Raw genomic sequence first — 23,318 nt, forward strand, 5'->3', positions numbered from 1 at the left:
TTCATACAGTACTTCACATCACTTTCAGGGAGTAATATGCAACTTTTAAAGGAAGATAAGGTACAAAGAAAGTTGTCCCTTTAAGGTTAGCGCCTCATTGCATTTTAGTGCATTTATGAAAGGATGCTGTACAAATCAACCAAGATGTAGTTAAAAGTCAGGGGAGGCAGCGAGTGAATGATGCTGCAGGCCTCCTGGAGCCCAGTGTTGAATTTGGTAATGGAATGTGAACTGTTCATCCGGATCTCTGCACATAATGATTCTCCAAAGAGACGCGAGAACGAACAGAGGATGATGGGAGGAGGGTGCGCGAGCACACAAACACCCGCACGAACAATATGATGCATCCGAGTAATTAGTCATCACAAACTGAGATGGTTTCAACTGTATCGTCGATGTGGCTGCTTGGTTCAAATATAAAAGCCGACTTTTCTTCTATGCACATTAGGCGTTCAACTTCGTGCAGCAAACCCAACCCAAAGACAGTCACGACGACAGCGAACTTCCTCCTTTAAAACTTTTGACATTCCCTAACATTAAGTTTGCAAAGTGTGACTGACGAAAGAAGGGTGGTTTGGTGAACGGTAATAACTTGTCGACGGCGAGGAAAAGTCGAAAGCACACTTAAAATGTAAATACAACATGTCCCGACAAGGTCACGATATAAAGGGAAGAAGCGAGTCCAACCCCCCACGCGTTAGCCTCGATCAAAGTTCAGATGTGGATGCTTCTTCGGTTCACTATAAAATACTCACTTTTGATGACAATATATGAGCTAAACTTCCTTTTGTCAAATGGGATATAAAGCTACATTAGTGACACTGAATGTTTGGTTATTTAAAGAGCTAAAGTTAACTCAGGTATGAATACATGTGCGCTAGACGCGAGCGAATTCCTGTAGTCAGGCGTTCAACCTTTGGATGCGAGAGAGAAACGAGGAAGCTCAAACCCCGGGCGAGGAAAAAAAAGATCGGACATCACCTCAACATCTTCGGCCTTCCAAGTTTAACAACTTCCAACAAAGTATCCATCCACCAAAGTTTGTAGTCGGCAGGATGGAGAACGTAAACAACAACAACAACAAGTAGAAAAGTGCTCAATACTTACGCGTGACTTTGTCGGGGTTGGGCTGTTTGCGCTGAGACATGATGATGGTGAAAAGAGATGATGGACTTCGAGAAAGAAAAAAAAAACTTCAAACTTGTTCCGGAGAGAGATCAAAATGGCGTATTTGAGGATGTGCAAAGTTCGCCAACTGGATACTTTACATCGCCCACTGTGTTACCTCCCTAAAGGAGTGATAGACATCGACACATTCGACGAATGAGGGTCAGAAAAGTCACTTTTTCCTCAAAGTGTGTTCCTGAGCGCTGCTCAGTGAACGTGATAAGCATCACGTGTTGCTCTAGTCTCCAAGGGGACGTGTGTTACTGAGGCTGCCTCTGGAGTTCAGCTGTGAGCATCTCTACAGGAGGGGTGGAAAACTTCACTCCTTCAGCCTCATCCGATTGATTACTCACGACAGACTGATAGATAGATAGATAGATAGATAGATAGATAGATAGATAGATAGATAGATAGATAGATAGATAGATAGATAGATAGATAGATAGATAGATAGATAGATAGATGATAGATAGATAGATAGATTTGATGTAGCAATAAATGACTTGCAACAACAACAATATTTTCTAAACTTTTTGTAGACATACAAACATTTTGGGATAATGCATATTTTTAAATATATATAATATTGTTTAAATTGTATAACAGTTGCTATTTTATGTTGCGTAGACAATATAAACTCGTAGATGATATAAGCCATAAACAATATAAAAATGTAAATGGGATACTGATGATGCAACACACGCTTTGGCGCCTTCTTGCTATCACAAGACAAACACCTGTTGGTCGTAATACTATAATGGGACATTCGTCATCTCAAAAAGTGTTGTGGAAGGGCGTTTAATAGTCTCAGAGAGAAACGAGGAGGTAAATGTCAAGACGAAGATGAAGTAATTCGACTTAAATCCCACCTTTCGGTCAACTTCGACAGCAGCCCTTTGCGAATCATGGCTCTATGAATGTGTGCAAAGATCCCAAGGAAGAAGTCCTTTGGAGCTTTTTCTGTGACGTTGTTCATATTTTGGTTAATGGAGTTTTCTGTGAGCAAATATTACTTGTCTAGTTAAGTGACACGACATGACAATTTGGTTACAACTGTAGCCTATACATTTTGACATATTCAGATCCGTTTAACTGAGCTAACATTAGCCACCCCCCCCCCCACCATAATGGTGGATATTTTGCTAAATTGAGTGAAAACGACTTGTTTTAACAGTCACGAGGTAAATAAATAAATAATTTATGTGAGAGATACTTCCATTTTTTTGGAGAGAACTTTAAACATTCCAGAACATTTACCTTCAGTCATTATCACTTGAAATTTGTATAGGCTAGTTAACTCATAATGGGGATTTGACTAATGTACTATATATGTGTCTGAAAAACTCAACTAGTCAAGTTAACTTGGTTTAAATAACTTTTACTGGGATACGTCTTCTATCAGAGAGGTGTCACAGCAGCAGCATTGGGTTTGAGAGTTTGTGGTTGTGCTGCCACTAGAGAGCAGTCTCTACATCACCTTATGTAATCACGTGAGAGTGACCTTGTGTTGGTATACTAAGCAATGTTTCTGACCCACAGTGACCTGGATAATTGCCTCTGGCCCACATCGTGTTCTCCATCCTGCACAAACTTCCATGTTCCTTTCTGTTAGTATGATTAAAGTTATTTTCTTTTTGTCTTTCCATTTCCTTTTTTAGTTTTTATTTTCTCTGTTGTTTCTTTTACGGAAAATCTTGATTAATTAAATGTAAAGCTTTTTACGTATCTACGAATTTACGATCTCTAAATTAAAAACGGAGAGAGCGGTAAAATTGAACACCATTCAAGTTGATACAATGAGGTACAGCTCACTTCTGTGTTGTAATGAGTGTGAGCGTGTGTTTAGGCACGTATGGATGTTACTATTATTTGAAATACCTGTCAATGAGCATGTGTTGAAGAAACACATGCTTCCAGAAGCTTTACACACAATAAGCCTTACAAATTTGACAACAGTGCCATCTGATGGTAAATAGTATGTTGCCTACTGCTTATCAGTGGTCTCGGAGCAATCTACACTAAAACAATGTACTCTATTTTATGAGGACTAAATTTGGTTCTAATGCTACAGTTAGCTATACAAGTAGCCTACTTTATAGTTTGTTATATAGTGTATTAATGTGGAGGCAGGAAAGTAGGTATGAGAGAAAGGACATTGGATTGAGACCTGACCTGTTCAGACTCAAACTGGATCCCATTGAGCCAACTGTTCTTTCAGTTTGTGTAAAGAGCAAAAATATAGTAGGCTACATATTTAAATTTTTAGTAATAGTCAGAAATGTTTTATTTTACTTTTATTTATTTATTTATTTATTTTGTAAATGTAATCTTGATTTTAGGTAAATTCATTATCCATAAGTGTAAGTACATGAAGACAAAACCATAGATAAATCGCAATGCTTTTATATATATATATATATATATATATATATATATATATATATATATATATATATATATATATATAATCTTCATTTCAAATGAATGTACCTTTCACGTTTCATATACCTTTGTGAGATTTAGTCAAAAGATGCAGATTAATTGATCTAATTTTGAGGCTCTGGAAAAATAGTGATCTATGACAATTGCATTATGTTGAACTTAAAAAATGTTCTGATTTGTGGACACATCAGCGTTTGTATATATATATATTTTAATATAGTTTTTATTTTGACAAAAATTAGACCCTTGAGGGAAGATGACCTCCCCAGAAGAATGCCCCAATTATTTATTGCCAAAAATTTAGTTATTATTCAACATTAAAAGTAAATTTCAGACACCTTTTTATTAAAGCCCATTAAGTTATATATAAGAAATAATTTCGCATTCATATGTTGCCATTATGAGATAAGTTCACTTAAAATATGGACAATTAAATATATATATACAATTTTTATCTAAATATGTTACAATGTAAAAGTAATTGCACGTTGTTTTTAAAGGGGGCATCTTCTCCATCTTACCCTTAATGTTGTTAATAGTAATGTTTTTTCAAATAATACTCGCTTGGGGGCGCTTAAGACACGTTTGTTTCCCATTTCTGACAAAATCGCTCACCTCTGACTCTGCTACACATTTATATGTCTGTACCGTAAGACAAGAGCGCTGAATAAAACATAAACGATTAGAACATGTATGCGCGAGTTCATTTAAAATGTCTTAAATTCTGATATGCTTTTTACAATTATTTTGATCAATTCGATTCAACTGTGAGATTTCAAACATTCTAAATCTAAATTATAGTTTGACATTTTACAACGATTCCAAGAAAAATCCAGCACGAAATAAAAACTTGTTAAGTTTTTAAAATGTTAAAACGTGAGGTTTTGTCAGTCAGGTGCACGCACACGTCATCATGGCGCAAGAAAGTAAAGGAGGAGTGTGAGCGTAGGTTATTGAGCGTTAATAATAATAAAAAAAAGGAGTGTGAGCGTAGGTGGCATCTCAATTTTTCTACAGTCTACTTTATCTCAGCAAGCTGTGGGAAATGCGTGACAGAAGTAAATGAATTGCTCTTGAAATGCAGCAGTTTGCTGATGAGAGGAAGTAGACTCCAGTCCTCCTCCACACACTGATTCTGTTAAGCGTAGGATGGGACTGACTTTGACCGACAAATACAACTCGATACTTCTCACACTGGAATTGGGTGAGTCCCTGAGTTTAGATATATGCAGAATATTGATTCTTGTTTTGTTGTAATACGATTTTAAATTTTGAATACATTAGAAAAAAAATAAAAAATTTATATATATATATATATATATATATATATATATATATATATAATTTGTGCTGTTTGTGTTATAAATTATAAATTGAGGATAATATGAAACACTCAAGCTTTTTTTAAGTGGGAAATGTCTGTATGTGTTATTCTGATTTATTCTGGTGTATTTCAGTTTGGTTGTTACAGGCAGCGTGTGCTGGAGGAACATGTGAAAACGTATTTAAAGGTTTCTCAGACTGCCTGCTCAGTCTTGGAGAAAACATGGTGAACTATCCCCAAGAGCTGGATGACAGCAAAAACCTACAGACCATCTGCTCGTAAGTACAGATTTCTGGAAGAAGCTAAGCATTAAATATCTGGTGGTCTTTCTCATATTCACATATCCATGAGTTGAACTCGTGCCATCCGTTACTCACAATGCTGAAACATATTTCATTCGCAAGGACTACAACAGATTGTGCTCTTCATGTTTATCCTCATGCAGATATTGGGATGACTTCCACTCGTGTGCCTCCACCGCTATCGCAGATTGTCAAGAAGGAGCTACAGACCTCTGGGAAAAACTGAAACTGCAGTCCCAGAGCTTGAACTATCAGGGAAGTTTGTTTGAATTATGCTCCGGGGATAATGGAGTATCCACACTTTTATTACCTATGGAAATGAAGATACTGCTGATGTGTTTTACCACACTGGTGGCTTGGCTTGCTTTTGAGTAATAAACCCGAAGATCTGTCCTGAAACAAGTTACAGAATGGATAATATGCATCCTTGTCTCTCTTCAGCTGACTCAGTACATGTTTTGATTCACATGATATGATGATTATGGTAAATATAGGACTCGTTGGCACTCCTTGACCTATGGAAGAATTCAGAAGTAACTCTCTTAAATGGGTCTTAGGTCTTTTTAAAAAAAAAAAAAATCTGAAAACGATTCAGTAAAAAGTAAAAATGTGAATTATATTATATCACATTATATTATATAAAAAATATAATATAACAATTTCTTCTTGGACCGTTAATAGGTAAAAACAGTGCATTCCACAATGAGGACCAATAATTAGAATTATTATTATTATTTAAAGCACACATAAAATACATATTATATCATATTATTTTAATACAGTATAGGATAATGGCATTTACTTGTAAATGTATACTTATAAATTAAAAAGGCATTTGGGCAAATTTAAGAAGTGTCTTATCTTTTGTTCAAACTGAAGCAAATTAAATTTGAATCAAATAAATAAAAAGGTAGAATAAACACCCTGATTTTTATTTATTTATTTTTTTTGCTTGTTTGACTTCTCATTACAGTAGAGCACAAATGATTTGTTGTATTTTGAGATTCTTGATCATCTAAATAGTTTGAGTGGGTTCAAGCTCTGTCACCCCATCCCAGTACATTGAGTTGCTTTAAATAAAATGAACAGCTAAATGCAAGAAATTCCATATATTTTCCGTGAGGAGTTGCATGCTCATTTAAAGTTATGAAGCCCCCAGCATTTTTTCCTCTTTAATGATAGCGAAAAAAAAAAAAAACCTCAACATCTGTCTAATGCAAGACACACACAATGCATATTAAAACTAGGGGCAAATCTCTGGTGGAATATTAATGGCAGGAGAGGTCCAGATGCTCTTTTTATAGTGAATATAAGCCCTTGAAATAGGTCCACGGCCAAGACCTGGTTATTAACACGTGCTGTGCTGAAGGTCCTCAGCATTCCCTGAAGGGATTGTGCACCCATCGACTCAAACACATCTGTCTTTTTGTTCGCTACTTAATCCGATGTGAACAAAATAAAAGCAAATCTAATTCAGTCACCTTGGGAGAAGAATATACTGTAAGTGGGATCTGTGAGTGGAAAATGAAACAAGATTTCCTTTATTTATTCAATCAACATTGATTGCATCACATATATATGCACAAATGAATTGTCTATGTACTGTATATGCAAGATCCAGAGCTGAAACTATAAGTGACTCAGTAGTGTTTAATAATTTAGCGACTGCTCTATACTCAAGACAGTATCCCGAACACAACAAACCACTCAGACATGATGGCTTCGCATGTTTTAGCAGCAGAACTACATTTCACTTGAGATTTACAGGACAACATAATGAGCTTGTTTATAAATTGTCTTCTTACACAAACATTAGAGTAGTGTATTAGTTGCCATTCTTTGTAATTGTTTGTACAATATACTAACCATTTCTGAGTATATTTTTTTTAAATGCTAATTGTACTTCTTTGGCATTCTTAGAAATATATCTTTTTTTAAACTTCACCTTTGAAAATCCAGTTGATAACAGTTAATACAACTAGATGTTTATTGCCTCTGATGAATATCATTATGTGAAATATTTAAGGCGTTGTCAGAGCAGATGATGGCAGTTGGTATCTGAGGAGAGTCAGAATGTGCTCTTCACGAACACCTGCTGTCTAGAGCAATAATGCTATGCATTGTGCACTTATTGTGAAATATCAGCTCTGTACCTGTGAAGACTCTAATTACCAGTGTAGATACTTCAAGTCCGTCAAACAGCTTATCATATGAATCATGACTTCATGCATATAGAATTATGCTGTGCATATTAAATGTTTCTTTATATGCAAAATACTGAATCACTCTCATGTAGAAGAAGGTCATTGTACTGGGATATCTTCCATTCTGTGGGCTGCAAACAGAAAGAGTCCAGGCTCTTTCTGGTTGTTAATAATGTAGGAGGCTGTGTGAGTAAATGGGGCAGACGGTAGATCCTGTGCGGACCCTGTGGAAATGGAAGCAGCCGAGCAGAGGATGAATAATAAACATGGGTGACATGTCTGAATGCAGAAAGTCAAGGATGAGAGACGGAGACTTTCAATGGTTCAGCTCAATGCTCATGAAGATGTTAACATTTGTAATTAATTGAGTTTTGTGTGGAAGGTGCAGGGTGTTCTTCAGGAAGCTGAGGTTACTCAGGTTCTCCGGCTGGCCTTTCATCTAAATGATAAGAGTATGAAGCATAAGTGCTACAGTACATTTGCAAATAAATAAATAAAAAAGAAAGAAAGAAAAAAGCTAATTATGAGAACAAACAACAAACAAACATGATTTCTGGAGATGGTAGTGTAAATTCCTTTATTGTGCACTGCTAATTATAAAACAATTAAACAAACAATTATTAATTCTGGAGATGGTATTAATTCCTTTATTGTTCAATATTAACTACAAAACAAAACAACAACAACAAAAAAACATGGATTTTTGGAAACGATAGTGATTTTTGTCAACCCTATTGTTCACCACTAATTATAAAACAAACATGAATTCTGGAAGTTAATTCCCCTACTGTATATCACTATTTATGAAACAAACAAACAAACATGAATTTTTGAGATGGCGGTGTTTAATTCTGTTATTGTGCACCTCTAATTACAAACAAGCAAGCATGAATGCTGAAGATGGTAGTGTAATTTCTTGATCGCCAGAAGATATATTTGCTAGTTTTATAACAGTAAAAGATACATACAGAACTTACATTAGACCCAGTTGTTTCTGGAGTCTGTTATGTTTTTTTCCACATGGTTTTCATTTAGCAAAAGTAAACAGTCTTGTTTTACACAGCACAGATAGTGTGATGAGGCCCCATATGCCAACAGTCCGGCCCTAGGGATCTTCTGTCATCTCCCCAGGCACAATTTCTCCTAATGTGATGTCAACTGCCCTATATAGCACTTATAAAAGGTAGCATTGAAACATGATAAGTGCACCTCCAGTAAATTGCATTTCCATTTTAATATACAGTAGGAAGAATGAAATTCTCAAAGGGGTCGGTAATCTGCAAATATGTCCTGAAATATACTAATACTAAAATGGCATTTCACTCTTTATTGTCGGAATGCACATAGTGTGTTACATTCCACGGTCATCTGCTCTTCGGATCCTGACACTAGATGGCGATGTATCAAACGCAACTCAACGCAACACGAGAAGAAGGACACTGAACCAACATGGCCTCGTGCAGCAGAGCTCAAGTGATCTCTCTCTACAGGATGCTTATGAAAGAGAGTAAACAATTCCCCTCATATAATTACAGGTACGCTTTTTATTATTCACCCTGACATATTTGCTATAGATTATAATTATTTATATTTGTGCATATTTTATTTGTCTGTTGTCGCTACATTACTATAAAACTAGTAATGTGGTAAACGCTTATATATGTAAATGACGCATGTTTTTTTTAATTCTTTTAATATTTCAACCATTATTTCCCATTTACTGGTTATTTACTATAAAATGCTATTTGTTTTCAGAACATACGCACTTCGCAGAGTGAAAGATGGCTTCAGGGAGAACCTTCATGTTGACAACCCCAAAACCCTGGATGTGCTCCTAAATCAAGCTCGAGAGAATCTGGCGCTCATCAAGAGACAGGCAAGCCTTGCCAGATTTGTTTAATATTCCATTATGATTTTTATGGCCAACGAACTTGAATGGCCTTATCCAAATAGGAGAACATAATAATATTTAGAGTTGCTAATGCTAATAATTAAAATCACATTTAGTGTACTATATCAAAGACAGTATCTCTTATCGTTGTCTGACAGGTTTCCATTGGCCATCTGTATTCTGCCCAGAAGACCATTGTTGAAAAAGAGCCTCATTTATAAGTGTCTTCAGAATCAAAATGTCTGGTTTGTTAATGACAAATCTGTTTATCCTGGGAGCTGCAACACCAGTGGACTATGTTTATAAAATTGTATATTAGCGTATACTGTAAATGTATGTTTGTTCTATGTTTTAGCAAATAAATGAGATGCATATGATGAATGGCTAGTATATGGGAATCACTGTAAATAGATCAATTACACAAATGGATTACCTACATTCCAGCAACACTGGTTTGTTTTGCAGATCTGTAAGACAATACTAAAGATGTTACTTTCAATATGCTAGTATGTCTTCATTTAAATGTGCTCAAATTATTAAGACAAATGACCATGCAACTAAAATTCAAGTTCACTTTATTGAACTAAATTTCAGATCGATGCATCAGTTAGATCCTTGATCCATAGTCTGAATCCTCAAAGTGTAGTTCCGTCCGTCATTATTGTCCCAATATTTTCCGTGATCAGTTTGACAATACACTGCGAAATGCACTGATGAATCTTTGTCAAAATAGAATGGCGTGTGCAAAACGAAGTCGAACTTCTCCCACTCTAGCCCCCTTTCTTCATTCAATCTTAATGAAGCATGTATATCCGAAAATGTCAGCCAGTTATTTGAAGTGTACCTGACCCCAACTTCTCTTGCGTTGCTCTGCATCACTCTTATCACACCCTTCACTTCTGAAGCAGTTGTGACACTCTCCAATGCGACTCCCAGACGCCGTGACTTCATATCAAACTCCAGCGAGCTAACAGGCATTTCAAAGGCTGGTACTAAACTCAGATGCTGAAGCGGCTGGTTTGGAGGATGATTCTGGAGTCCAGGTGTTTCATTTGCATCATCTGAGACGTCAAAGTGTCTGACGTTTGCCAGGTTCAACCCCATCATGTCTGCAAACTGGACTCTCTTTCCACGGACTGGATGTTCCTTGTGTGAGGAAGATTGATGCTGGTATAGATCTACAGGCAGAGATTTGGCTCTTTGCCTGTCAGTTTTTGGTGAATAAGATGATGATTCTGGTTCAGACAGACACTCGGTCTTGTCTGAAGTTTCCTCTGACTGCTCCTGGTCCATGAGTATTCATCATAACGACCAATTCAGATGTAATTGAGGAGCGGAAGGTCTTTTAAATATAAAAGCTGGACCAGCAGTCTTTGCGTAAGAAAGATGCTTGACAAATACTACGTGCACATGAGTTGCGTCACAGCAACGTCACTGGTCTTTGCAAACAAATTGGTGATGTAATCAGCAAAAAAAAAAAAAAAAACCTTTTAAAAACCAGAAACCCGCTTAAAGCTTTGAGGACATAATCATAGTTATTTAATATATTTATTAATAAATAAATAAAAAAACAAAGATTTTACATTGCAATCAATAGCATTTTTTGTTTAAGCTGTTTATTTTGACAAGTGACATGATTTTTCTTCTGTAATTAATGTCATTTAATTCATATTTATTTAGAGTAGCCTAAGAAAATATACTTTGTTCCCTTGGTAGACTAAAACAAAAGTTATTATGTAATCGTAAAGAACATCCGATCTTTAAAGTCACATTTAGTCTTCTACTGTATGTTGTCTGGTCTGTAAATCATTGTCTAGTGCAGAAACAGTACGTACTTCAGAGTGCTTGTGCGCACATGACAGAGAGCACATTTTTCTGCACGTGGATCTGTTTACACCATTTATGGCAACAGGGGGCAGTCGGTTTATGATTAAATTCCCTAACAATTCCTTAGGATTTTGAAAGGGGTAAATTAAGTAATTGGGGACATTTGACTCTGGGGTTTTACATATAACCTATAAATAACAAATGGTTCAGGGGGAATTGCTATCTTTGATCTTTCCTTTCCTTTTTTTTTTTCTTTTCTTTTTTAAAAGACGTCAACTCTAGGTATTTTAGCTAACCATTATGCATTATGGAGCAGGATCATTTAGGGTAGCCTATATACAGTCATTCTAGTTTTTATCATATTATAATTTTTTTTAATTATTTACTTATTTTTTAGGTTTATTATCGTTACTAGTTTTGGTAGTAACTAATTTTAAGTTATACTAATTTACCCTCATGGGACGTTATTTATAATAAATCAGAATAACCCGAGAAATCCCATAGACAGTAAAAGAAATGGACACAGCGATCCCATTGGATTCAACGGAGACAAGTGAAGTCAAGTTAGAGGCACGCACTTCCTGGGGGTCGAGCGAACTGCGGAGACTCAAACTGAGCTTGATGACGTAGATGTGACGTGAGCAACCTGTCTGACAATTGTATGTCTTCTAATAGCTGTGAAAATATACCATGTCCCACACTTTACCCATCAGATATACAAGGAAAGACACCGTTGTGTGACCCATATCACTTCTTGGATTGGCTTGGAGCGGTTAACCTGGACATCCGCTGGTGAGTGATATGATGAACGGTTTTAAAGTGTTAAATTCACAAAAGCCAGTAGATATATCATTAAGTGCTCTTGTATGATTGTCATCTGCTAAACAGTTGAATTGGCTCCATATATTGTGCAATCAGTACTTAAAGACTGTTGCACAAAGAGACAAAATGAATTGTCTATGACAGTATAGAATAACTCCCATTACGTATATGATAACCCTGTAGCAGATCTATACAGGTGGAACTGGGGAAGGTGAAGGGTTTCTGAAGTGCACTGCAAACGGCTACCACAAGCACTAGTCAAGTATTTGAATGTTGAGCAGCTAACTCGTTGGCTACCGATACAGGAGAGAACCAATCAGCCGTGACATGTGATGTCATTGTTATACAGAGTTAGATCTATCGGACTGCGCTATCTAGAGTTTCATGCCAAAACCTTTTATATAAAGTCCTCCCTATTTAATGTTAAATTATAATACATTTTAATTCAACTGTCTGAAAACTGTTTATACAACAGTGTTGTAACTTTTTCTGTGACCATAATGTGAATATGAGCGAGTACATCATAAATTAATCTACCAAACTGATCTTTTGTCTTCTCCCAAATCACTACGGTAAATTTATATTAAGTGATTATGTTTGGACTTTTGTAGCCTGCGTGGGTCAAAATTTACATAGTGTTGCTTTAAGTAATATTTCTACAATACACACTGTTTTTAGAAGTATGGCATAGTGTACTTTTGAAACTTACAAGCAGTTTATTTCTGTGCCCTGAATCATCCAGACAGTGTTTAGATAAATTTACACTGTGGATTTCCCTTAAAGTGCATGGATTTATGGATAGTCCTGTGTCATGGGGAGCCACAGAACGTGGATTCCTCGAAGGTGGTGAAAATCTCTACAGTTTTGTTGGCTTCAAGAATCAGGACTACTGGTTACACATGGCTCCTGGTGCTCAAGACAGCTGCCCACCCTAAAACACTGGACATTTGACACTGATGGACATGTGACGTCATGATGTAAAATACAAACATAAATATAAAATGTACACTGTTGTTTCAAGTTTTTTTTTTATTATTAAATTATAAGAGGACAAAAGTAAAAAAAAAAAAAAAAAAAAAAATTACAGAATATCAATTTATTTGGACCAGTCATTTTCACAGCTGTTACATGTTCTGAAACCTAAAAAAGAATCTTTACAGATTGTACAATTGATAGCATTTAGTATATCAACTATAAGAAATATGCCTTACTTATATATATATATATATAAAATCTAATTTTGACCAAATTTTTTGATCACATATGCTGAAAGTCAAAAAATGCTGATAATAGATATACTTTTGTCAGTGAAGTGACTGGAACAAAGACTTTTCCTCAGGTATAGAGTCAGCAATGTTTTACATCAAATTACAACACCCTGTATACAGAATTCAAAAGAGAGGGTTGAGTTCAAATAACGCCGCTAATTTACAAAAGAAAAAAAAAAGCCACACACAGATATCAGATATTGCAAAGCTGCGTTAAGAAAATGAGGATGTGTTTCTGGTTTTGTCTTTCAGGGTTATTAACAGATATTCAATGTTAATTATCAGAGATCAATAGAGTTTACATATCAAGTTAAAATGTAAAAGACATTATTAATGTCACAAAGCACTTCATTATCAAATATAACCTGCCACATTGTTTTGGAAAAAGCTCCAATTAAAAAAAATAACTGAACAAAAGCATTCAATAAGTATATTTGCACAATCATAAATATAATTTTGTAAACAAGAATTCATTTTACAAAACCATTTGGGAAGGGGAAAAACACACAATAAGGAATAGTGCATAGATACCTGTACCAGAAACATGCTAAAGCATGAGATTTTGAACAGGACGCTTCGTTGCTAAAAATCTAAATATGGATTTTGAGAGGTAGGACTTTAGCACTAGGGAAAATATGTTTGCAAAGTCACATTTTAGGCAATTTTGTGTGGACAATCTCGCAACCCATTTTCTGACTCCATCCCCACCCATCTTATAAAGAACTGTAATGAAGGAAATCCACTCCATTTAATAACAGTGCATGCTAGCTAATCACTACAGATGTTTGGGGTGGATTCTAGTAGATCTTCCCTTAGAGATGGTTGTTAATCTCCAGAGCTCTTCTGATGATACAGCAGTCCAGTCTGTTTGAACCAGCAGAAAAAAGGATGCCGATTTAAAAACGCCAGCATCCTTTATTGACTCACAAAGGAACATACCTCAATCGATTTCATAATGTCATAAGTTATTAAATTAGAAATATTGTGTCAAGAACATTTACATCAAAATTATTTGGTGGTATGTTACTCCAAAGCAAACAGTTTGTACGTCCAGAACATATAAATGAAACACAAAGCAGAAAACTTGTAAAATTAAGCCAGCAAAACATACAAAAGTTAACTTTGATACAAATAACTGTTAATTCCTACTAAGCCAGAGCCTTGCAAATCCACGTACTTAATTATTCATTTTGTTCACTTGATCATTATGCAAATCAAAAATTCAATTAGTAGCTTTCAAGTCTGTTTAACAGCACTGATGCTAAATCTCGAAGCATTGGTGGTGTGTTTTTCTTTATGTAACTATCCATTCATAAAAAGGTCTTCAAAGCGCTGGCCGATGTAAATGCCAGCAGGAGTTGCATGAATATTTAAGATGAACAAGGCTTGAGATGACTTCTATTTGCTGAATAAAAAGTACCTACTGAAGAAAAGCTTGCTAAAGACTTGATTCTAATTACAATCTGTTAGTGTAGCGATATCCAAAACGAGCAAAATGTAACCCATTCAAGTCTCATGCATCCCTTTCTTCAGTTAACTGATATTATCAATTTTTTCTCAATCAGTCTGCATAAGTGGTGCTCAAAGAGTAGCCCAAATCTGTATTACCTCTATGACAAACCAATTCATTAGTTGATGCAACAGAAATTGAGCAGAAAGATGACCAGAATTTACATATATCAAGGCATTTTGTCCTTCTGCGCAGTGCAAGATTTATCACAAACTTTGAATTAAAGTCAGTATCAAGTGTAGCAGAATGAGATGCTGCTTTCTGCAGTCTGAAGAAAATGAAATACGTCCTGGACGAAGATGAAGTGCGGGTTTGACCACGCCAGTCTTCCACTGTTCCATGAAAATCCTGCTAAAAAAATTACTACCGACTAACCTTGTTTAAATAACTTCAGGCACTTGAGGATGGAGGTTTTGACACCCGTAGGACATTTAACTGACTTAGAATTCATCGATTTTCTTCTGGAGATAATTGAGTATGGAGTCCATGCCCTGAGAAGAGCCCCAGACCCTCTTAAGTGCCTCACATTCCCTCTCATTGGCCTGCTCCAGGGCGGCCCGGTTAATGTTCCTCACCAGTGCTTTGGACTCGCGCAGAACCTTCAGTGTTTCCGGCAGCATCGGCATGACAAATACAATGAGGGGAACAAAATAAGAAAGAAAAGGGAAAGAAGGCAAATGACTTATGGATGTGGATGCATTGTGAATTTGTACAGAAGTGTTATCATATCTGCATTTGAACAAAAAATACATTATGTACCAATGATTTAAAATCCTCAAAGGTCTAAACAGGGTTTAAGCAGAGGTCGGATAGCCACAGACTCCTTTGAATGTCTTTCAGAAACTTTTCAAATTAAAATCTCTCATTTCATCTCAAAATAAAACATTGCTGCAAAAAAGTTCTCACTTTTATTTTGAAGGCAAAATCAATAAAGACGTAGTGATTGTGAGAAACTGTTGCTGTCATGACAGATATATTTCAGATCCAGCCGCTATTAAAATTAATCTGGCTGCGGCCACAGGCAGGATATTTTTGCTGGGGGACAGTTTTGGTCCATTGGCCGCCTGTTGCTGAACACTGGTTTAAAGAATCATGTTGAAGGATTAATGCTCATTTCCAAATTATTCTAAAAAGACTATGAGAATCAAATGCAGGAGTTACAATGAAAGGCCATTAAAGAAAAAAAAACTCAATATGAAAAGTAGAGGGGACTGTGTGAACGTATGCATTGAGAAAATGTAATGTAACAAACAAAAAAAACTAAAACAAATGAAAGGATGACTTACGACTGAATTACAAGATACTAGCTCCTTGATGCGAGCCATTACTTCCTGTGTGAAGGTCCCTGGCCACAGAACCTGGGACACGAGTCCTTTGGCACAAGCCTCCTGAGCTGTCAACTTCCTCCCACTCAGTAGCATTTCATTAGCCTACATTGACAGCAGAGAAACAACAAATCAGAATTCTAGGGATACACAATATTGGATTTTTGCTGATATTTTTTCTCATTTAACTCATTTTGGCTAATGGCTGATACCAATATACTTCTTTTTTTCAAGTCTCATAACGAAGATTATAAACAAATTATTTTTATGTTGCCATTTTACTTGTTGTTGTAACATTTTTAGATGTTTTAATATGGTATTTAACTGGGAACCAATGCAAGTGTTGTAATATGGGAGAAATGTGTTCAGTTATAGGAGTTCTGCAAATAATGTGTGCAGCTGAATTTTGTATGAAATGAAGTTTTTTGAGAAGCTTTGAAGGCAGACCATAAAAAAAGCATTACAATGCTCAATCAAGGAAGTGACTAAAGCTTGAACAAGAATGGCTGTGCTCTTTATTTATATTTATTTGAATAACAATCCAAAACATACATTCACATATCAACACAACATGCATAACATTGCTGCTTGAAAGTTTGTGAAACATTTTCATGCTTCCTGAAAGTCCTGAAAGTTGACAAAGATAACCCAATCAAACAAATCAAATGAAAATATATACTTTGTATTTTATTTATTCAAGAAACTGATCTAATATTACATCTGTGAGCAGCAAAAGTATGTGAATCTCTAGGATTAGGTGTTCATTTGAAGGTGAAATTAAGAGTCCATCTGTTCAGAGGTGTTTTTAGTGTGTCTGCAGTTTTATTTAAATAGGTATCTGTCAAAGTTTGGTCATGTTGTGGAAGTGTATCATGGCACAAACAAATGAGATCTCGGAGGACATCAGAAAAAGAGTTGATGTTGTTCATCAGGCTAGAGAGATTTACAAAGTCATCTCTAAAGAGTTTGGACTCCACCAATCCACAGTCAGACAGATTGTGTACAATTGGGAGGAAATTCAAGACCATTGTTACCCTCCCCAGGAGCGGTCACCCAACAAAGAACACTCTAAAAGCAAGACATGTTAAAAGTCCACTAGGTTTCAAAGGGCAGCATGATAAATTCATAGCAACTAAAGAACTTTCTCACATTGGCTAATGATAAGGTTCATGAGTCCACCATCAGGAAATCGCAAGAAGAAAGCCACTCCTCTCCAAAGAGAACATTGCTGTCCATCTGAAGTTTGCTAAATCGTGTGGGCAAGCCAGAGGAATACTGGAGAAATGTTTTGTGGATGGTTGAGACCAAAATAGAAAATGTTGGTTTAAATGAGCAGCATTATGTTTGGAGAAAGAAAACACTGCATTCCAGCATAAGAACCTTATCCCATCTGTGAAACATGGTGGTGGTAGTATCATGGTTTGGGCCTGTTTTTCTGCATCTGGTCCAGAATGGCTTGCCATTATTGATGGAACAATGAATTCTGAATTATTCCAGCACATTCTGAAGGAAAATGTCAGGACATCTTTCAGAGAACTGAATCTTAAGAGAAAGTGGGTCATGCAGCAAACAACGACCACAAGCACACAAATTGTTCTACTGAAGAATGGTTGAAGGAGGCCAAAGCTAATGTTTTGGAATGACTGAGTCAATTTTGTGGAAGGACCTGAAGAAAGCAGTTCATAGGAAGAACCCCACCAACATCACAGAGTTGAAGTGGTTCTGTACTGAGGAATGGGCTTAAAATTCCTACAAACCGGAAAAGGACTGATCAGCAGTTTACAAGAATTACTACTTGCAGTTTTTCCTGCAAAAGAGGTCACACCAGATACTAAAAGCAAAGATTCATATACTTTTGCCACTCACAAATATTTAACACTATAATTTTTCTCAATAAATAAATACAGTATACATTTTCGTTTGCTTTGTTTGATTGGATTATCGGTCTACTTTCAGGATTTGTCTAATTATGTTTTGGGTCATATTTATGCAGAAATATAGAAAATTCTAAAGGGATCACAAACTTTCAAGCAGCACTGTCAGTAAATCATAAGCAAAACCTTTCGGCATCAGCATCAGTTTGTCTACTTACAGTTATACTTGGTTTTGGAAATAATTGATGTAAGGACGCCATATGGCAGTGAACTTAGACCTGGAACCCTTAAAATTAAGTCTTATTTTTTCCAAACTCAGGAATTGAAACACATTTCTGGCCCACTGTTTAAAAGAAAGGGGAAATAACTGTTTCCAATTAATTAAAATCAAGCGCCTTTACAGAAGTAAAGGCGATGCAGTGCAATTCACTTTTTGACAGTGTTATTTTCACATACGATACCAAAGATGGCAGTTAAAGGATTTGCATAAACATCTTTAAAAAATATTATGGAATAAGATTTAAAAAAAAAAAGAAAAAAAGGTTGACCAAAAAACAGAGATACTAGGACATAGCCAAAACATATGGGCTAATGTACATTAGCAGGGGACTGCTTACATCTTGTACAGGTGGGGTCAACAGAAGGATACATCTTTGCCAGCCTGGCCTTGGAAATATGAAGTCTATGTACCACTTTAAATTGAATAAGTCTGTGTCTAACACAAATAGAAGACCCATGAATTCTATATATAGCCTCATTCCATTTGTCAGCTGTCAGGCAGATATTAAGGTCCAGTTGCGAGGAGTCTCTTTGTGCAGTTATAGAAGTGGATAATAACTATACAAGTTTTATATACAAGCCAGAGATGGTTCCTCTTTGAACTGGGTTGTAAGAAAAATGTTGATCAATAGGGTTTTGTTCAGGAAGGGAAGGAAAAGGTATTTTAAATTGAGATTCTAATTGGACAAAAGAAATGAAGCGGCCATCAGCAAAAAGATCTTTAAATGTTAAAATACATTTTTCTTGCCATAGCAAGAATGCCTGGTCGTTCAGAGGCTGAGAAAATGTATGATTTCTGGCAACTGGTGCACAAATTGAACCTCTTTGCCATCCAAAATATTTGCGAATTTGGGCCCAAATCTGAATGGAGTTCCGTACCATTGGGTGCAATGATTGAGAGTCTAGACCCATCAGCAAGGGAGAAAATGGAAGAATTGAAAGCAAGGAAGGAAGACAGGCTGAGGATTCTATCTGGACCCAATCCGATAAATGATTTATGTAATGGGAACCTTGCCAATAAGTCAGAGCTCATATTACAAGCCCAGTTATATAGTTGAAAATTAGGGAGGGCCATCCCCCCTGTTCTTTAGGTTTTTGGTGAAATTATCGATGTATTCTGGGGGGTTTCTTATTCCAAATATAAGATTATCTTATTTAAATGAACAAAAAAAAATAAATTCTAAAAGGGGGGGGGGGGGTTGGGGGGGTTGTGAAATGCTCATTTTCACTCAATATCCTGTTAATCTTGAGTACCTATAGAGTAGTACAGCATCCTTCATAACCCCAAAAAGTCTTTAATTTTATTATATTCATAAGAGAAAGATCTCTGTACCAATTTTTCCCGGAAAAACACGACCGGCTGGAGGCGTGACGTGTGGGCGGAGCTAAAGAATCACGAGCGCCAGTAGGCTTTTGCGTTGAGAGCGTTTGGAAGCTGTGTCTCATTATCGTGAGGACAAAGCCAACCAAAACAAACCATGGCTAACAGTCAGATTCAGCATATATTTATGATCCAGAATCAGATCCAGAGGCTGAAATTTAACAAGACCAGCATCAGCAATGACATCTCTATGTGGTATGTACTGAAACTGTATATATTTGCTTAGTGGTTTTGGAAAATGACTAAGTTCCACTTTGTCGTCTTTTTTTTTTTAAGCTGTACATGTGGAAAGTGCAGTTTAATGACAACATCGCATGTTGTTTACTTGATGTGCTTAACGTTACACGCCGATAGCTAAGTTAACAACACAGAGATATTTGAAGCAGTTTTACTCACTGCATGTGGTTCCAACACACGATCGTGACCCTTTTTCGTTGGGACTACATTATCCTTAAGAAATAAACGATGTGCAAATCCAGCGTCAAACTGGGCCTTGTTTGTAAAACAAGCATCTTCGAAAAGCAGGGGAACAAACACAAACACTTGCACAACTCTGTTGATCCTCTGTAAAAATAAAGTCCATCCACTGGTCCCTTAATGCTGTTTCTCTTTTGGTAATCTGTGCAGGGTTGTCTTGCCCTGGCAACCAAAAACACACTCCTTTTGTGACATTTCGCGACGCTCTCGCTCTGATCAATGAATGTCTGTTGTGCTCTCAGTGCTGTGCTATACGTGAGCGCGTGCTCTTCCGGCAGACGTGCCCTAAGGACCCATATAAGGAAATTCCGCTCCATCTAACGTCACACAGAGCCATACTCGAAAAAAACGTTCCGAAACTTGTGACAAACCGGAAGGAGTATTTTTGAAACGGAAATACTCCTTCAAACGTACAACTTAATTTTTGAAACTTTGTCCATGTTTAGCATGAGAATCCAACTCTTTAACAGTGTAAAAAACTCAGTATGCATGAAATAGCATTTCACCCCCCCCTTTAAATGTAAATAGGTAGGGATGCACCAGTTGACTGGGTTGACTGGCCATAAACCGCAATCAGATGGTTTTTGGTCTTTTTTCGGCCGATTTTTCCGGAAGTACGCCCGCGTGCACAAGACTACATTGTAATCATTTGCTATCATGTCATTTGTGTGGAAGTATTTCAAAATCTGTGTGCAGGACACAGGCAGCCGATCAGCACTGGAAGTGCAGAGCTACACGTCTGAGGCACAGATAGCAGGAAGCGAACAGCCCTTGTTGTACTGCCGCACAAACAAGCAAGAGGGTCTGGCTGCAGACCTGCACTTGCACTCTCAGACTTGCACTCTCAGATACTTGCACTTCTGCTAGTGACATCACTTGCAGTCTTTATTTTTTTTATGTTGATGAATTTGTTTTATTACTTTTTGTTTGAATCTCTCAACATTTAATAACAGTAGTCAGGTGGTGAAGACAAGAAAAAAGAAACTAAATAACAATGTCACTTCCAATCGCTACTTGCACTCTCCGCTACCTGTGACATCACTTGCAATCAACACAAATCATACATGTTGCGGTGGTGATTAAAGGGAAAGTTCACCCAAAAAGGAAAATGATGTCATTAGTAACTTACCCTCATGTCGTTCCAAACCAGTGAGACCTCCGTTCATCTTCGGAACACAGTTTAAGATATTTTAGATTTAGTCCGAGAGCTTTCTGTCCCTCCATTGAAAGTGTGTGTATGGTATTATACTGTACATGTCCAGAAAGGTAATAAAAACATCTTCAAAGAAGTCCATGTGACATCAGAGGGTCAGTAATAATTTGTTGACGCATTGAAAATACATTTTGGTCCAAAAATATCAAAAACTATGACTTTAGTGAGCATTGTCTTCTCTTCCGGGTTTGTTGTGAGCGCATTCACTGCAGTGTAGTGATAATCCGGTTCACGAACGAATCACTCGATATATCCGGATCTTCTTGAACCAGTTGACCAAATCGAACTGAATCATTTGAAACGGATCGCGTCTCCAATAAGCATTAATACACAAATGACTTAAGCTGTGAACTTTTTTAATGTGGCTGACACTCAATCTGAATTAAAACAAACCAATATTCCGGAGTAATTAATTTACTCAAACAGTAAACTGCTGTGAAGAGAGAACTAAAGATTAACACTGAGCAGAGCCAGATAAAGAACAAAAGATTGACTCGTTCTTGAGTCAAGATCCGGTTGCATCGGTTTTTGGATCACCAGTAGTTCTCACAAGACAGTTTGATTCAATAAACCGGTTGAAAAAAACTGTTCACCGGTTCTTTTGCGCTCGACGTAATGACGTTATTGGCGATGATTGCCCTTAATTCAAGCCTTCGGTTTACCCGCGCTCATAACATTAGCACAGAATCAGTTCAGAATCAATCACCTAAAGATTCAGTTCAGTTCAGACGCGCTGTGTGTCAGTCTGCTTCACACTAAATCACACATGCGCAGTTTCATCAGCTTCTCGTTTCTCGAATCGGACGCGTCCGACAAAATGGTTCTTGACTCGTGAACGAGTCAATCGTTCGTTCGTTATCTGGCTTGGCTCGGTTTTCATCTTCAGTTCTCTCTTCACCGCAGTTCTGTCAGTGTACTGTTTGAGTAAATTAATTACTCCGGGATATGGTTTTTTTTTTTACTCAGAGGGAGTGTCAGCCACATTAAAAAAGTTAACAGCTTAAGTAATTTGCGTATTAATGCATATTGGAGACATTTTTGCATTGCATTCATATTCTGGTGTTCTGGCCACGGATTTGCCGCTCTTGTCTTTTCCTTGCAGGACCCTGTACGTTATAGTACTAAATTAGGTTTAATCGTTTAATCACCACCAAAGCGTCTTGTCTCTATTGGCAACATGCACGATTTGTGTTGATTGCAAGTGACGTCACAGGTAGTGGTGAGTTCAAGTGGCGATTGCAAGTGACATTGTAATTTAGTCTCTTTTTTCTGTCTTCACCACCTGGCTACTGCTGTAATATGTTGAGAGATTCAAACAAAAAGTTATCAATAAATAGAGCAAAATAAAAAATAAAGACTGCAAGTGACGTCACTAGCAGAAGTGCAAGTGTCTGAGAGTGCAAGTCTGAAAATGCAAGTCTGCAGCCAGCCCCTTCTCCAAATAAGAGCCCCTTTCCCTGCGTGAGTGGACTGTATCTGTCCGTGCCCAGCACAAGCAACGCCAACTAAACTGTGACAAAACTGAATTTTTTTTTTTTTTTTTGTAGAACTTGCATACACATTTGAAAAGCCAGAAATAAACATCAGTTCTGTATAGGATGGTTATCTTTATTTTACCTTAAAATTAAATACACTTAATTTCATTTCAAAATCACCTGCTGTGGCACACTGAAAAAAAAAAGGGTTTCAATCATCCAATAAAAAAAAATTAGGGTAATGATTCACATTCATTTTTTTTTTACTTTAGACAATAGTTATTTATTTTTCATTGACTCAAGTAAAAAAAAAAAAAAGTGAAACATTATCATATTTTTTTTTTTAACTGGATGAATGAAACACTTTGCATCATTATTTTATTCGCACCAACATTATTTGATTTTAACATTTTGGAATAATGCATTTATATAGAATACTTATTTAGTCTCACTGGTAAATACCTTTTTTTGAGTTTAAAACCAAATTTAAAAACTAAAATGCTGAATGCTGATTAAGAAACCTCTTATTGAATGTGT

General features: G+C 36.6%; 4 protein-coding genes across 7 annotated transcripts in view; 2 read left to right on the forward strand and 2 right to left on the reverse strand.

The window, feature by feature from the left end:
- Window positions 1–1,529, reverse strand: part of LOC127950783 (ras-responsive element-binding protein 1) — a 33,505-nt gene extending 31,976 nt beyond the window's left edge. Inside the window, exon 1 of one of the 2 annotated variants that reach the window (XM_052548073.1) lies at window positions 1,108–1,529. The gene's annotated coding sequence lies outside the window, so the exon portion shown is untranslated. The remainder of the gene's footprint in view (window positions 1–1,107) is intronic. The other variant, XM_052548071.1, reaches the window with a different exon arrangement.
- On the forward strand, window positions 1,429–6,058 carry nrn1b (neuritin 1b). Of its 2 annotated transcripts, none has more exons than XM_052548074.1 (3): window positions 1,429–2,774; window positions 5,067–5,211; window positions 5,379–6,058. In XM_052548074.1, exons 1-3 carry the CDS (start codon window positions 2,690–2,692, stop codon window positions 5,608–5,610), a joined length of 462 nt encoding a protein of 153 aa, XP_052404034.1. In that variant the 5' UTR covers window positions 1,429–2,689; the 3' UTR covers window positions 5,611–6,058. The 2 variants fall into 2 exon arrangements, with proteins under 2 accessions (XP_052404034.1, XP_052404035.1); XM_052548075.1 differs by lacking the exon at window positions 1,429–2,774 and adding an exon at window positions 3,641–4,813 and having other exon boundaries at window positions 5,379–6,051.
- A 2,262-nt stretch (window positions 6,059–8,320) lies between these two features.
- On the forward strand, window positions 8,321–9,711 carry lyrm4 (LYR motif containing 4). Its single transcript, XM_052548750.1, has 3 exons — window positions 8,321–8,974; window positions 9,195–9,315; window positions 9,489–9,711. The coding sequence occupies exons 1-3, from the start codon at window positions 8,889–8,891 to the stop codon at window positions 9,549–9,551; spliced, it is 270 nt and encodes an 89-aa protein (XP_052404710.1). The 5' UTR covers window positions 8,321–8,888; the 3' UTR covers window positions 9,552–9,711.
- Window positions 9,712–14,142: 4,431 nt separating this feature from the next.
- Window positions 14,143–23,318, reverse strand: part of LOC127951097 (chromodomain Y-like protein) — a 28,270-nt gene continuing 19,094 nt past the window's right edge. The window contains exons 6-7 of one of the 2 annotated variants that reach the window (XM_052548748.1): window positions 16,044–16,187; window positions 14,143–15,356 (exon numbers count right to left, since the gene is read on the reverse strand). In XM_052548748.1, coding sequence (XP_052404708.1) covers window positions 15,198–15,356; window positions 16,044–16,187 — 303 coding nt within the window. In that variant the 3' untranslated portion in view covers window positions 14,143–15,197. Of the gene's footprint in view, window positions 15,357–15,411; window positions 15,835–16,043; window positions 16,188–23,318 lie in introns of those variants that run through there. The other variant, XM_052548749.1, reaches the window with a different exon arrangement.

Source organism: Carassius gibelio, chromosome B2 (assembly GCF_023724105.1).
Source record: "Carassius gibelio isolate Cgi1373 ecotype wild population from Czech Republic chromosome B2, carGib1.2-hapl.c, whole genome shotgun sequence".
Classification (NCBI taxonomy): domain Eukaryota; kingdom Metazoa; phylum Chordata; class Actinopteri; order Cypriniformes; family Cyprinidae; genus Carassius; species Carassius gibelio.